The following is a 15,046-nucleotide window of genomic DNA, read 5'->3' on the forward strand; positions in this document are numbered from 1 at the left end:
AAAAAACTAGCAGCAGCAACCAGAATTTTGACAAATTTCATTTTTAGCTGATAACATTACAGGCATCAGATAGGCTTACACCACAGATGTATTTGATTAAAAGCAGATTATCACGCTCATTCTCTTTTGTGTGTGTATCACTAGCCCGGCAGCCCATCCCCTGCCATGAAGGTTCCCCCCCAGTCGGCGTCCCCCACCCGTAGCATCACAACAGACAAGACCCAGGGCACCGAGTCCCCTCTGTGGGGGGTCCCAGTCCTCCAGTGTCAAGGACTCCAGTAATGAGCTGTACAAAGAGTATCAGAGACAGAGGCAGCGCCTGCAACAGCAGCTGGAGATACAGGTATAAATGTCCTTTACCAATGAGTTAAAATTGCTCTGAATATTAATACTAAATATTAATATTATTACAATTTTTTTTCTTTCTTTTTTTCATTTTTTTTTTATAAGGAAAAGTAAAAAAGTTCAAAAAGAATTGATGGAAATTTTTATAAAAATGTATGTCCTTATCAAAAAAAGTTAAAATCTCTTTTTAAAAGTTGATCTTTTTAAAATTGCTCATTGGTAATCTTAAAATGTCCTTTGCAAATATTAAATTTTTAAAATATTTTTTTCAGGAAAAACAAAGAGAAATGTATCAAAAAGAGTTGATGGAAATAGAAAAGAAGACCCAGCATGCCATGGGAGATAACCGCTTATCTGAGGAGCTAAGGTTCTCCCAGGGTGAACTCTCTTTGTCTTCAATGCAGATAGGTGGAGGTAGGTTTTTTTTTAATTGTTTTTTTCTTTCACTTTTTAAGTATACAAGTTTTGCTATTTATTTATAATTAATAAATGTTGCAACATCTGTATTTATTTATTTCTTGGCTTTCTATTTTATGTTTTATATTATTTTAAGAAGAATCATAGAACAACCAAACTCAAATATTTTAAAATTTATTTATAAAAATTGTATTTACACTAAAATATTCACAACATAGCAGGCCAATCTTGAATAATTATCTTACATACTTCAGGCTAATTATCTTTTTTTAGGATTTAGTTGTATATGCCTACATGATAGGTACACTATTTGAAATATTGCACAAATCCCATGAACATATGCACAAACCCCATGAACACATACATTCAAATCTTGCATTCAACTAACATACAATGGAACATTCATACACTCATACACACATGCACTATAAACTAAGCATACAAAATTATATGTACAGATAAACTATACATTTTAAATGATTCATATTAATATCAGTGCAGGGGAAATCAGCTAATATTGAATCGTGTTACTTGGGGGTGGGATTGGGGGGGGGGGGGGAGGTTGTTGCTATTTAACATCAGGTCATATCATAACATGTGGGATAAAATATGGCTATGAAATCAGCTGATATTAAATAAATTGTTATACTTGGGGGGGGGGGGGGGGGGTTGTTGCTATTTAACATCAGGTCATATCACAACATGTGGGATAAAATATGGCTATGAAATAAGCTGATATTAAATAAATTGTGTTACTTGGGGGTGGTGGTGGGAGGGGGGGGTTGTTGCTATTTAACATCAGGTCATATCACAACATGTGGGATAAAATATGGCTATGAAATCAGCTGATATTAAATAAATTGTTATACTTGGGGGGGGGGGGGGGGTTGTTGCTATTTAACATCAGGTCATATCACAACATGTGGGATAAAATATGGCTATGAAATAAGCTGATATTAAATAAATTGTTATACTTGGGGGGGGGGGGGGGTTGTTGCTATTTAACATCAGGTCATATCACAACATGTGGGATAAAATATGGCTATGAAATAAGCTGATATTAAATAAATGGTGTTACTTGGGGGTGGTGGTGGGAGGGGGGGGGTTGTTGCTATTTAACATCAGGTCATATCACAACATGTGGGATAAAATATGGCTATGAAATCAGCTGATATTAAATAAATTGTTATACTTGGAGGGGGGGTTGTTGCTATTTAACATCAGGTCATATCACAACATGTGGGATAAAATATGGCTATGAAATAAGCTGATATTAAATAAATTGAGTTAAACTTGGGGGAAGGGGGGGGGGGTTGTTGCTATTTAACATCAGGTCATATCACAACCTGGGGGATAAAATATGGCTATGAAATAAGCTGATATTAAATAAATTGTGTTACTTGGGGGAGGGGGGGTTGTTGCTAATTCAATTAATTTTGTTACTTGGAAGGGGGGGTTGTTGCTATTTAACATCAGGTCAGATCACAACCTGGGGGATAAAATATGGCTATGAAATCAGCTGATATTAAATAAATTGTGTTACTTGGGGGTGGGATGGGGGGGGGGGGGTTGTTGCTATTTAACATCAGGTCAGATCACATCCTGGGGGATAAATGAAATCAGCTGATATTAAATAATTGTGTTACTTGGGTGGGGGGGGGGGGGGGGGGGGAAGGGTTGCTGCTATTTGACTAACTGGCAATTTAACTTGATACTGCTATTACAAATTTCTTGTCTATTTACTTTATACATTGACTTCTTGAAAAATATATACAGTTGGCTAATATGTACAGTTTTTGCATTGGAAGCATTGCACTAAATTATTGCACAAACCCCTAGTATAGCACCACAATGAACCATCCATACTGCTTACACACAATAAATAAAACATCCATACTACTTACACACAATGAATGAAACATCCATACTGCTTACACACAATGAATGAAACATCCATACTGCTTACACACAATGAATGAAACATCCATACTGCTTACACACAATGAATGAAACATCCATACTGCTTACACACAATGAATGAAACATCCATACTGCTTACACACAAGGAATGAAACATCCATACTGCTTACAGTTACACACAATGAAAATACTATACACATTGTTTACATAAGATGATTCAAACATCCAACTTGACACATACATACATCAATTATACCATTCAAACCTGAAAGACATTGGTAGGCTGTTAGTTATATACAGTTGTGTACCATTTCCATATAGTGTCAGTCTCGTCTAGGTAGTGGTTTAGAGCTGATATTACTTAATACAGGTAGCAGTTTAGGATTAGAGTGAAGTCTCAATCCTTGTAAGATTAAGGTATTAGAAGTAGACCTAGTATTAGAAATAGAAGTAGAATTAAATGGCTATAAATAGTAACATCAGGTGCTATCACACCTTGGGGGGATACCATATCACTAAATGTGAATCTGATAAAGGTGTCAAATCAGCTGATATTAATTGAGTTAGATTAGGATTAGAGTGAAAGATTAAGGTATTAGAAATAGACCTAATGGCTATAAATAGTAACATCAGGTGCCATCATACCTTGTGGGACATCATATCACACAAGGTGTGAATCTGATAAAGGTGTGAAATCAGCTGATATTGAGTTAGCAGATTAGGATTAGAGATTAAGGTATTAGAAGTAGACCTAAATGGCTATAAATAGTAACATCAGGTGCCACCACACCTTTGGGGGATACCATATCACAAGGTGTGAATCTGATAAAGGTGTCAAATCAGCTGATATTAATTGAGTTAGATTAGGATTGGAGTGAAAGATTAAGGTATTAGAAATAGACCTATTGGCTATAAATAGTAACATCAGGTTCCATCATACCTTGGGGGGATACCATATCACTAGGTGTGAATCTGATAAAGGTGTGAAATGAGCTGATATTGAGTTAGCAGATTAGGATTAGAGTGAAAGATTAAAGTATTAGAAGTAGGCCTATTAGCTATAAACATCAGGTGCCATCACACCTTGGGGGACATCAGAACACACCAAGGTGTGAATCTGATAAAGGTGTGAGATCAGCTGATATTAAAGCACTGTTCTATATCAAAAGAGCTACAAGTAGACAAGGTTACAGTAGAGGGTCTAATTGTGCATGGATGTAAACTGTATAAAAAGGTATAAAATTATTATTTAGAAAACACCAATTTTGACATAAGACATTTAACTAGATGACATGACACTAGTAGCCTTGGCATTGACATAAATAAAAATTAAAAAATAAATAAATCACCGGGTTGATCATGATGAAAGACATGAGGTAGAAACTATATACACAAGCTATTTGCTTTGGAAGTCCTTGGGAGTTGGCACAATGTGTTCACTATATACAGCAAGACACAGCAACAGTTGTGGGGCATGTTTCCTATATCCATACTTATTCCATGTTCCGTGTGTATAGAATAGCAATGTAATAAACGTGTCAGTTGTTGATCTTCTAGATACTGGTGACACAGTTAGGTGATCAGTGATGGTGGCGTCATTCTTGATAGTTTTGAAAGGTGGTATCACTATGAAAATATCGTTTTGAATGGTGGTATCACTATGAAAATATCATTTTGAATGGTGGTATCACTATGAAAATATCGTTTTGAATGGTATTATCACCATGAAAATATCATTTTGAATGGTGGTATCACTATGAAAATGTTTTGAATGGTGGTATCACTCTTGATGGAAGTTTGATGAGTGGTGTCAGTCTTAATGAAAATACGATGGTGTTTTTGTAGTATTTGCAATACTTTATGCGATGGTAACTTCTGTGATGAGAATAGATGGATAGACATTGGGTGGTAGAACAATCTGAAAAATTAAAAGGTAGAATATATTAGGAATTTATTAGGAAGTACTTAGTTTATTGTTTTTGGGGGGGGGGGGGGGGGAAATAATTTATACCAAGCGCTCAACATTTAAAAACAAAATCTTAGAAGCATGATGGTAACCCATTAATATACTTGAAGCGAACATTACTCAGCACAATTTGACTGGTTGTGATTTGTAATTATTCTTGGGATAAAACTAAGAAAACAAGTGAGACGATATCTAAACAACTAGTGTAGAAAACAGTGACAGCTATGGTCGCAACATTTACTGCTAGGTCTATACATTTTTAATATTTTTAACGATCACAAGATCACAACGTGTATGGCTTTAAACTAATATAATATTTATATATCTATCGACTATACCATGATCAACTAATGAAGAATAAACGAGTAGATCTAGACCCCACTTATTACTGTTCCTGACTATTTTGTAGACCATGTTTAATAGGCCGATACACTATTCAAAACTAAGTTTTTTTATTAAGGGTTTCGGGCTACTTATGACAAAATGAAATTAGATAACCACAAAAACCGTAGTTTACGACAAAGCCCTATGCCGGCTCAGTCACTGGCTTTAAAAAAAAAAAAACTTGAAATGCTCCAGGCCTAGGCCTAAATATTACTAAATAAATTAATAAGAATTAAGATCTAGGCCTACATATTATAAGTAATAAAACTTTTAGTAGCTAATCTGTTGATCACATAATTGATATGGTTCGAACTTATCTCGTAATCCAACAGTATTAAATTTAAAAGAGCTACTGTTTTTCGGGTTAATCAATTATTTCATGCAGGGCATATGGGGGGGGGGGGGGGGGGAGTTAAGAAAAGTGACCAATAATAGTGATGCAAAATTTTAAAGTATTCATTTAGATAAAAAAATATATCAGTATTTAATGAGGGTGATGCTGGTACGTGACGTGTTACGCTTGATGTGACGTTAATGACTTATTTTGGTCACAAGATTGACATTTCTTTTAGTTGTAATGGGTTTTGCACCAGCATAGAAGAGAACCGCTTTTACTCCTTTTACAGATTACCGACCTTAGTATCAGTCCGTTGAAATACCTATTACCATTCGGATGTTAATTGCAAATTCATGAAAGTTTAAAAGGTCAGACTAAGTTACATGAACTTCAATGCACACTTCTGGAAATATTATAATTAGGCCTAGACTTGATATTTGCCCTAATTAATACTAATTAAAGAGTAACTAACTTTTTGGGGTACACAAGGTGCAGTAGCATGTTGTGCTCTATGTATTAAACTTATAGATCTAGATCTAGTAATTAAAGGCTAGAGGCTTATTGCATCCTCCATTGTTTTTCACACTCATCTTACGGATGATTTAGATTTAGGCTTAATGTAGTAGTAGTAGTAACAATTAAAAGCATTTAGTTAGAGAGAGCGTAGATCCTTAATGATACGCCAATTACTTAAATTTAATTAAGAGCTATTTACAAACGTATTGGTCTATATAAAACACTAAATGTAAACAGGCCTACCTTGCGTGTTGCTGGTCTCGTAAGCTTGGGCTGTGGTCAGTGTGGTTGCCACTCTAGGGATACTTCTTGTTGTTGGTCGGCTTGACCACAGCCCGCCTGATGGTATCCGGTAGTGACAACAACTTTGGCCGGTCCAGCCCTCGGTATTTATCCCCTCGCGAGTTCCTCACGTGACCACTACCTCGCTCCTGATTGGTTTGACCAGTTTGAAAAATTTTCTGGACTTTGGGGCCGAAATTGTTTGACCACTTACGCCACCCGTGGTGTAACAATGGTCTACGCTTCTACCACGGCCGTGACCTAATTACCGCACCCCCTCCCCCCCCCCCCCCCAATCCCCAGCATACCTACAGACTTACCCAGATAACCCTCCCGCGTTTTTCGCCTGCCCCAGGGACAAAACCGCGGACGCCCTAATTTTCTCAATTGTTATGACGTCACACGGTCCGGCGGAGACTATTTTACAATCCCAGTGACACGCGGATACGCCGTGGTCAGCTCAAGTACATTTAACACACGCAACACAGTAAGCTCAAGGCTTATTGCAAGAGGGTCATCTATTTATGACATCAACACGTAGGGAGGGAGAACGGGGGGAGGGGTGAAAAAGTCCACTTTTCTGGACTATGTTGCAATGTAGACATCCCCGTGTTGAATTGAACATGAAAAGAATCAACGGCCTAAATAGCGCATAACTAGTTGACACGACTACTCAGTGGCGTAGCGAGGTCGGGTGTCAGCCGGTGCGGCACTTAGTGGTGTCACCCCCCAGAGGCGTAGCGACCCTTCCCGGGGACAAACTTTCAAGTTTTCGATTTGCACACCCCCCCCCCCCCCTCAAACTTTCGATTTGCACCCCCCCCCTCAAGTTTTCGATTTGCACCCCCCTCCCCCTCTCAAGTTTTTCTCTATATATTTTGCTATTTTTTGCCTTGGCGTCACCCCCCTAAATGGTAGCACCCCCCCTCGCTACGCCCCTGTGTCTACTTAATTGTGTTGGTGGGAATCCCTTCCAACACTAACATTTAGAACGAAGAAGAAGAAGATCATGAAAATACTTCGGTGCAACAACAAACCTCCAAACATTATGTGTACATTCTAACTGCAGCTCAAACCAAAAACCCCAGCTAAATTGTACCACGGTTTGTCTTTCCTCCCCCTCCTATCAGTACAAAAAAGCACCGTATTCGGATCCCGAACTCGAGTCTGTAGGACTTCATAGAGTCCACCCAGCTCTAATGGGTACCTGACTCACGTTAGGGAAACATATGCTGCTGGGCATAATGGCGACAGTAAGCGGGGAGGAAAAAGTCAAGGAAAAAACTCAAATTTTTTTTTATATATATTTTTTAATGTTAAACTTATTTTCACAAAAGTTCACTTATTAAGGTGAAATTCAATTTATGTGGTTCCACCCATTGAAAGAGGGGTGGGGTGGTGGTAGAAAAGGTGAGTAATCCTTTTAGACACATTTATAGTTCTACACTTCACATCCCCCCCCCACCCCCTCCCTCCACACGTCTTCCCACCATCGCGTGAAACGATTACCTCATCCGCCAAGGAATTAGAATTTGTTAAAAGTTAATTAAAACGTTGAGTGGATTACATTTACAAGGTCAAGTTACCTCCGCCTGCGCCCCCCCCCCCCCCCACCCACGCCCTCTTATTCATGCTAGGCCCAACAGACGTCACGCAGACGTCATCAGAGCTGTTGACTATGACGTCAAAGGGTTTTTTCCTGACGCTTATATTCTTACAGGCCTATTATATCAATCAATCTAATTAGTATCCTTTGCTCCTCCGATTGTAGGGAAAATAAGCCAAATTTGAAGTTGTTTGAATTTGAAGCATTAGCCAACATTTTACCACTTATATTTTCCTAAAACGTTTGCAAGCTCTTTTTCCATATCATTTATATTTATCTTGCAATTATCTTTGCAATGCATATTGCTTAGAATCCAAACTAAAAAAAAAAAAACCCAACTATTTGGTGAAATTCGTGTAGGCCTAAAGTGTACATGTGTCTATATTGTTCTCCTGTCATCAACTCTGGATGTAAGCCGTTTGAGTTGAGAAATAGTTGCATTGTTCTCTCGTCCAAATAATTTGGATGTAAGCCGTTTGAGTTGTGAGATAGTTGCATTGTCTCTTGTCCAAATAAACAGCATTGTTCTCATGTCCAAATAATTTGGATGTAAGTCATTTCAGTTGAGAGATAGTTGCATTGTTCTCTCGTCCAAATAATTGGTAAGTAAGCCGTTTGAGATGAGAGATAGTTGCATTGTTCTCTCGTCCAACAAGGCTGGCTAACAAGTTGTTTCGTCTGCTTGCGTCACGGTTGACCGCAGGGCATTTGGTCAGTCGCCTTGAACTTTACGCGCGTGTGGAAGTGGAAAAGGGGGGGTATTATCTCTCATGTAAGACAAGTAATCCAGGGGCGGGGTTGTCTTCTCTGGATAGGTTATCCAGAAGACGAATAATTACACGGCTGGGGTGCGTGCGATCCACCACACCCACCCCTTCTCCGCCCCTCTCTCTTAAAACTACCATCTGAAAATTACGTCATCAACCCTTGTGCATAACCTGACGTCATCTCTCGAGTTAGATAATGAGGATGATGTAGAATATTTTTATCGTAAAATTTCTTCTTTAGAAACTGGCGTACACCCCCACCCCCTTTCCCCGTACTTCTATATCTTTCAATGGCTTCAATTTATAATCTAAATTTAAAAAAAAAAAGACTAATAAGTGGTTGATAATGTTGCTAAAATGATGAAGTAGCTGAACTATACGTATCCTGAATTCGATGTGTATTTCGTGTATTTTTACAAAATGTACAAAAAATATTTAATTGTTGATAATTCTAAAATGCATGCCGATTTGTCCTTTCTGAATACGTATTACATAATTGCATTAGCAAATTACATGCAATTAAACATTTGTGACTTTGTAGTCATTCTAGTTAGTTCGTTCTGCAAGGTGTTACAAGGTCTTTGCTGACTACAGTGTTTCTTCCAGCCTTTTTTCTCGGGGGGGGGGGGGGGGCGAACATTCGTAAAAGTATATATTTTCTATATAAATTCTATTTCGTTTGGGGGGGGGGGGGGCAGTAGACGTTTGTCGATGCCTCGAAGAAACTCTGACTATACTGTATTTGCACGCATGAACGCATGCTTACACACCGATATCAGATCGTAGAGTAGCTAGTGGTAACTAAATAAATAACGATAGATATCCAGTAGTCGTAGTGGTAACTTTTTTGTGATTATTTGAAAATAACATAGTTTTTTTTTTTAATGAAAAAAGTTCCCACCAACTAAATGGTAATTCGTTCTAAAGAATGTTATTTTAGAGTTTGTAATCTTGTTTACACATTCGGTTTTTCATAAAGCTAACAGTTTTGTATTTCAGCTTAACTCAAATGATGTCTCTAACATCTAATAAGTGCAAAAAGTAGACAAGCTAGCATTTCATGTTTTTTTTTATACTAAGGTTTACATCTAGTAAAATATTAAACATTTTCCCAATTTAAATGTCATTTAATGTAGGTTTATGGTTAAGACTTTTGATAACATGGTTAGAGGTTATTGCCCTTGGTTATTATGAATTTACAAATGGTAAGTAACTTAATCAAACCATTTAAAATTTTAGCAAAATAAAATGAAATAATTCTAATTGTCAGTTTATGTCAACAATGCAATTTGTCTAAACTAAATAGACAATTAAAATTTTGATTTTTTGTAAAACTTTCAATATCTATCTGTGCATCTATCTGATATATTTAGGGCTTACAATTTAACCAAACTAATTGTGGAGACTCCATTAATATTTGCTGGGGATTACTTGATCAGTGTTTCTTCCAGACTTTTTTCTCCAGGGGGGTGGGGCACTTGAAATTTTCGGGGGGGGGGGGGGGCGGTAAACTTTCTTCGGTGAACGGGAAAACAGTCACAGGAAAAAAAAAAACAGAAAAAAGGTCAGTTTTTGCTAGGAAAAAAAAAAACACAGAAAAAAAGTCACAGTTTTTGCTAGGAAAAAAAGTCACAGAAAAAAAGTCACAGTGGAAAAATTTTATCGGAAAAAAAGTCACAGAAATAAAGTCACAGAAAAAAGTCACAAAAATCTTTTTAGAAATATTTTTATTAATTTGTTAAGAATTGTTAATTTTGTATGTTTATTGTTGTGGGTTGGATTTTTTTATAGCATAAATTATTTATAGACGTTAAAAGCATTATGATTTATAACAATTGTAAGTAAAAATACTCTAAGATAATTAAGACAACAATCTCAACTTTTGTTACGTAATTAGTTAAATACGCGGTAGAAAAGTTCACTATAAAAGAAATTTAGGCACATTTTGCCGTAGGCTATTCTTTGGTCGGCCTCTCCTCAGTAGGCATTGTCCGAACATATTTTGTGTTGTTGACGTTATGCGTCAATGACAGCCTTTGAACCTTGTCGGCTTTCTGTTTTGATCTTAAGTTTTGTTATGTAATGAGCGTGATAAATGTGGGCAGTAAAGGTGGTTGAACTAAACACAACTATTGTTGCCATGAGTTGAGGGCAGCAAGTCTTATCATTTCATGGCACAATACCATATTCCTGGTTTAGGAGGGCAGATACTTATTTATACAGCACAATGCCATATTCCCTCTCCTCCTTACGGGTGAGGGGACGGGAAGCCCCTTTTTAAAGTAGGCCTATTTAACCTACCACAGTGTGCATCCACCACATCCCCACCCCCGTGTCACGTAGGACTTGTTGCGTCGCCGTGACGTAACCTCGATTAGCCACAGGCCTGCCGGTACCCGCGTGAAACCGTCATCACCCACTCTACTGATCTGACCTTTGACCTACATACGATTTAACCTCTGGCGTAACAATGGCCTAAGATCTGACTTACTAGTGCAGTAAAGCTATGTGGGAAGTCACTTACTGGCCCATAACATTTGGACAGTTGATTTTTACAGATTGTTTCAAGTTTAGAATTAAATTAATTATTTACATAATATAGGCTTACAGGGGTAAACGGAAAAAAAGTCACAGGAAAAAAAAACACAGAAAAAAAGTCACAGTTTTTGCTAGGAAAAAAAGTCACAGAAAAAAAGTCACAGTGGAAAAAATTTTTTGGAAAAAAAGTCACAGAAATAAAGTCACAGAAAAAAAGTCACAAAAATATTTTTTGAAATATTTTTTTTATTTGTTTAGAAATGTAAAATTTTGTATGTTTATTGTTGTGGGTTGTATTTTTTTATAGCATAAATTATTTATAGACGTTAAAAGCATTATGGTTTATATCAATTGTAAGTAAAAATACTCTAATATAATTTACACAACAATCTCAACTTTTGTTACGTATTTAGTTAAAAACGCGGTAGAAAATTTAATTATAAAAGAAATTTTGCCGTAGGCTATTCTCTAGTCGGCCTCTCCTCAGTAGGCATTGTCCGAACATATTTTGTGTTGTTGACGTCATGCGTCAATGACAGCCTTTCAACCTTGTGGGCTTTCTGTTTTGATCCTAAGTTTTGTTATGTAATGAGCGTGATAAATGTGGGCAGTAAAGGTGGTTGAACTAAACATCTAAACATAACTATTGTGGCCATGAGTTGAGGGCAGCAAGTCAGACGAACTTACCATTTCACTGTAATTTAATGTTTGTATTTAAAAAAAAAACAGGATTAAAACCGTGGACTTTGGATCATTCTATTAAACGCTACTAATCTTAAGTTTAAAATAATTACAATCTACATACTTCATACTAAATATTTTTAGATGAATTATAAAAATTTCTATGCATATACAGCCTACACACATTACATTACATTTAATTAATCCTAAGTTAATTTGCACTCTCTGAATATTTAATACATAAAAGTATTAACAAGTATCATGCAAATATATATTTGTGACTTTTTTTCCTGTGACTTTTTTTCCTGTGACTTTTTTTCCTGTGACTTTTTTTCTGTGTTTTTTTTCCTGTGTTTTTTTTTTCCTGTGACTTTTTTTCCTACAATCCTTACAGGGGGGGGGGGGGTTAATTTACACTGTCTCGATATGCATGTCTGCATTTTTTGTGCGAAATTTTTGGGTATTTTTTTTATTCTCTGTAACCCACCCCTAATTTTTTATTTTATTTTTTTGCGCGATAGGCTGTTATTAGTATCTCATTAAGTTACTTTCTAATCTGGCGGTCAGTAGTAGACTAGATGAAACAGACTTCGTCTATGTCTGTGACATCGGCATGCATTGTTTCCCTCCAGACTTTTTTTCTCCGGGGGGGGCCTCTTGAAATTTTCGGAGGGGGGGGGGGGCTGGAGACATTCTTCGGGGGGGACGGACACTGTTAAAAATATATATAACTTTCATTTCGAAGAGATGCGTTGAAGAAACTCTGTCGGCATGTGTAAAAAGGTAAACGGAAAAAAAGTCACAGGAAAAAAAAACACAGAAAAAAAGTCACAGTTTTTGCTAGGAAAAAAAGTCACGGAAAAAAAGTCACAATGGAAAAATTTTATCGGAAAAAAAGTCACAGAAATAAAGTCACAGAAAAAAAGTCACAAAAATCTTTTTAGAAATATTTTTATTAATTTGTTAAGAATTGTAAAACTTTGTGTGTTTATTGTTGTGGGTTGTATTTTTTGATAGCATAAATTATTTATAGACGTTAAAAGCATTATGATTTATAACAATTGTAAGTAAAAATACTCTAAGATAATTAACACAACAATCTCAACTTTTGTTACATATTTAGTTAAATACGCGGTAGAAATGTTAATTATAAAAGAAATTTATGCACATTTTGCCGTAGGCTATTCTCTGGTCGGCCTCGCCTCAGTAGGCATTGTCCGAACATATTTTGTGTTGTTGACGTTATGCGTCAATGACAGCCTTTGAACCTTGTCGGCTTTCTGTTTTGATCCTAAGTTTTGTTATGTAACGAGCGTGACAAATGTGGGCAGTAAAGGTGGTTGAACTAAATATAGCTATTGTTGCCATGAGTTGAAGGCAGCAAGTCAGATGAACTTACCATTTCACGGTAAATTAAATTTGGTATTAAAAAAAAACACGATGAAAAACGTGGAGTTTGGGGCATTCTATTAAATGCTACTAATCTTAAATTTAAAATAATTACAATCTACATACTTCATAATAACTATTTTCAGATGAATTATAAAAATTCCTATGCGTATACAGCCTACACACATTACATTACATTTAATTAATCCTAAGTTAATTTGCACTCTCTCAATATTTAAAACATAAAAGTATTAACAAATATCATGCAAATATATATTTGTGACTTTTTTTCCTGTGACTTTTTTTCCTGTGACTTTTTTTCCTGTGACTTTTTTTCTGTGTTTTTTTTTCCTGTGTTTTTTTTTCCTGCGACTTTTTTTCCTACAATCGTGTAAAAATGGCCACAAAAAGTCAGCCTCTCTCTTCCCCCCCCCCCCCCCCCACCTTGTAAATATCGATACAAAGGACTACCCTCCCCTAAACTATAACCACAATAATTCCAACAATAATGTGTTGTTTATTTTTAAAGAAAATATGCTGCTATGGTAACTACATTTCAAAGCAATGCCTGTGTGTCATTTTCTTAACCCAAGTGTGGGACGGCGTGGTCGGATGGTAAAGCATACAACTGCGAACCTGAAACTCTCGTGATCGAATCCCGGATTAGTGTCAGGAGAATGTCCCTAAGTCCACCGAGCTCTGATGGCTTTTTGACTCGTGAAAGGGGTATTTTAATTGCACCTAGGCTTTGTGATGAGGTCAGGAAACATAAACTCTACTTCATCTGCCCTATAAATCGCTAGGTCTAAAGAGGATTCTTTACTTTGATCCTAAGTTTCAGTCTTTTTCACGAGTACCTAATCACCTACCACTGCTGTAGAATGTATTGCGACTCCCCCCCCCCCCTAAGGATAGTCAGTCGTTGAGTCCATTTGGTCAGTAACCACCTCCTACCACTTGCCTGCACTGTCTACCCACAGCCCAACGTGAATAATAAGCGAGGGTTAATCCGTTGTGTCATAATGACCTTAGCTCAGTAGATAAATGGATCGATCGGTCACGTGATTATTGACCTTGATATCCGTGGTGTACGTTTTGTTATGTAGGTGGCCACAATAGAGCCGCTATACATATCCTAACTCCTAATAAGCTGCGTCTACTGTTTACTTTATTACATCACATTTAAAGGTAATATTGGGGTGATGGAGGAATACAGTACGGATGAATTCGAGTGCATCAGTTTTTCCGAACTCTATTAAACAAGAGATTGCTTGCAGTGTTTCGTTGTCATTTTTCTCCAGGAGGGGGGCGGGGAAAGGGACGGACACTAATTAAAGTAGGTATATATATATATATATATATATATATATATATATATATATATATATATATATATATATATATATATATATATATATATATATATATATATATACATTAGTATACTTTTTTATTTCGTTAGAGTGGGGGTTGGACATGCTCTGGGAAGGGGGCGTTATCCTGAAAAAAAAAACTCTGCATGTCTTGCCGCTCCCCCCCCCCCCCGGACTATAACCCGAACTTCCACACAGTCATCACCAACTGCCCTTTATTGGTGTAAAAATGTATAGGGCCTATTAGAGTGAGTTATGTAGACCTACCTAAGGGCACTAAGGCATTTTCAAAGTTCTATAATTCAGCCTCCCACAAAGAGATTACTCTTAAACTGGTGCCCATTTATTCTCTTTTAGTTGGGGCTACATATTATCACTAGCTGTAAACATATTTTCCATTTCCCATTCCATAATAATGAGATCTAATACGAAAAACAATGCAAAATAAAACAATATATTTATAATTAATTTAAAATGATTTATTTATTTTATTCGTGAGTGAAAAATTCAAGTAGGCTGGTTCAT

The 15,046-nt window shown here is 36.6% G+C and overlaps 1 protein-coding gene across 1 annotated transcript in view; it reads left to right on the forward strand.

The window, feature by feature from the left end:
- The first annotated feature begins 251 nt into the window (after positions 1 to 251).
- LOC131941841 (WD repeat-containing protein 47-like) overlaps positions 252 to 15,046 on the forward strand; it is a 35,438-nt gene continuing 20,643 nt past the window's right edge. The window contains exons 1-2 of the mRNA XM_059301403.1: positions 252 to 343; positions 618 to 759. Of these exons, the coding sequence (XP_059157386.1) occupies positions 633 to 759 (127 nt within the window). The 5' untranslated portion in view covers positions 252 to 343; positions 618 to 632. The remainder of the gene's footprint in view (positions 344 to 617; positions 760 to 15,046) is intronic.

The sequence above is a fragment of the Physella acuta genome, unplaced genomic scaffold (assembly GCF_028476545.2).
Source record: "Physella acuta isolate Inbredline_101_S28 unplaced genomic scaffold, ASM2847654v3 ptg000374l, whole genome shotgun sequence".
In the NCBI taxonomy this organism is placed as follows: domain Eukaryota; kingdom Metazoa; phylum Mollusca; class Gastropoda; family Physidae; genus Physella; species Physella acuta.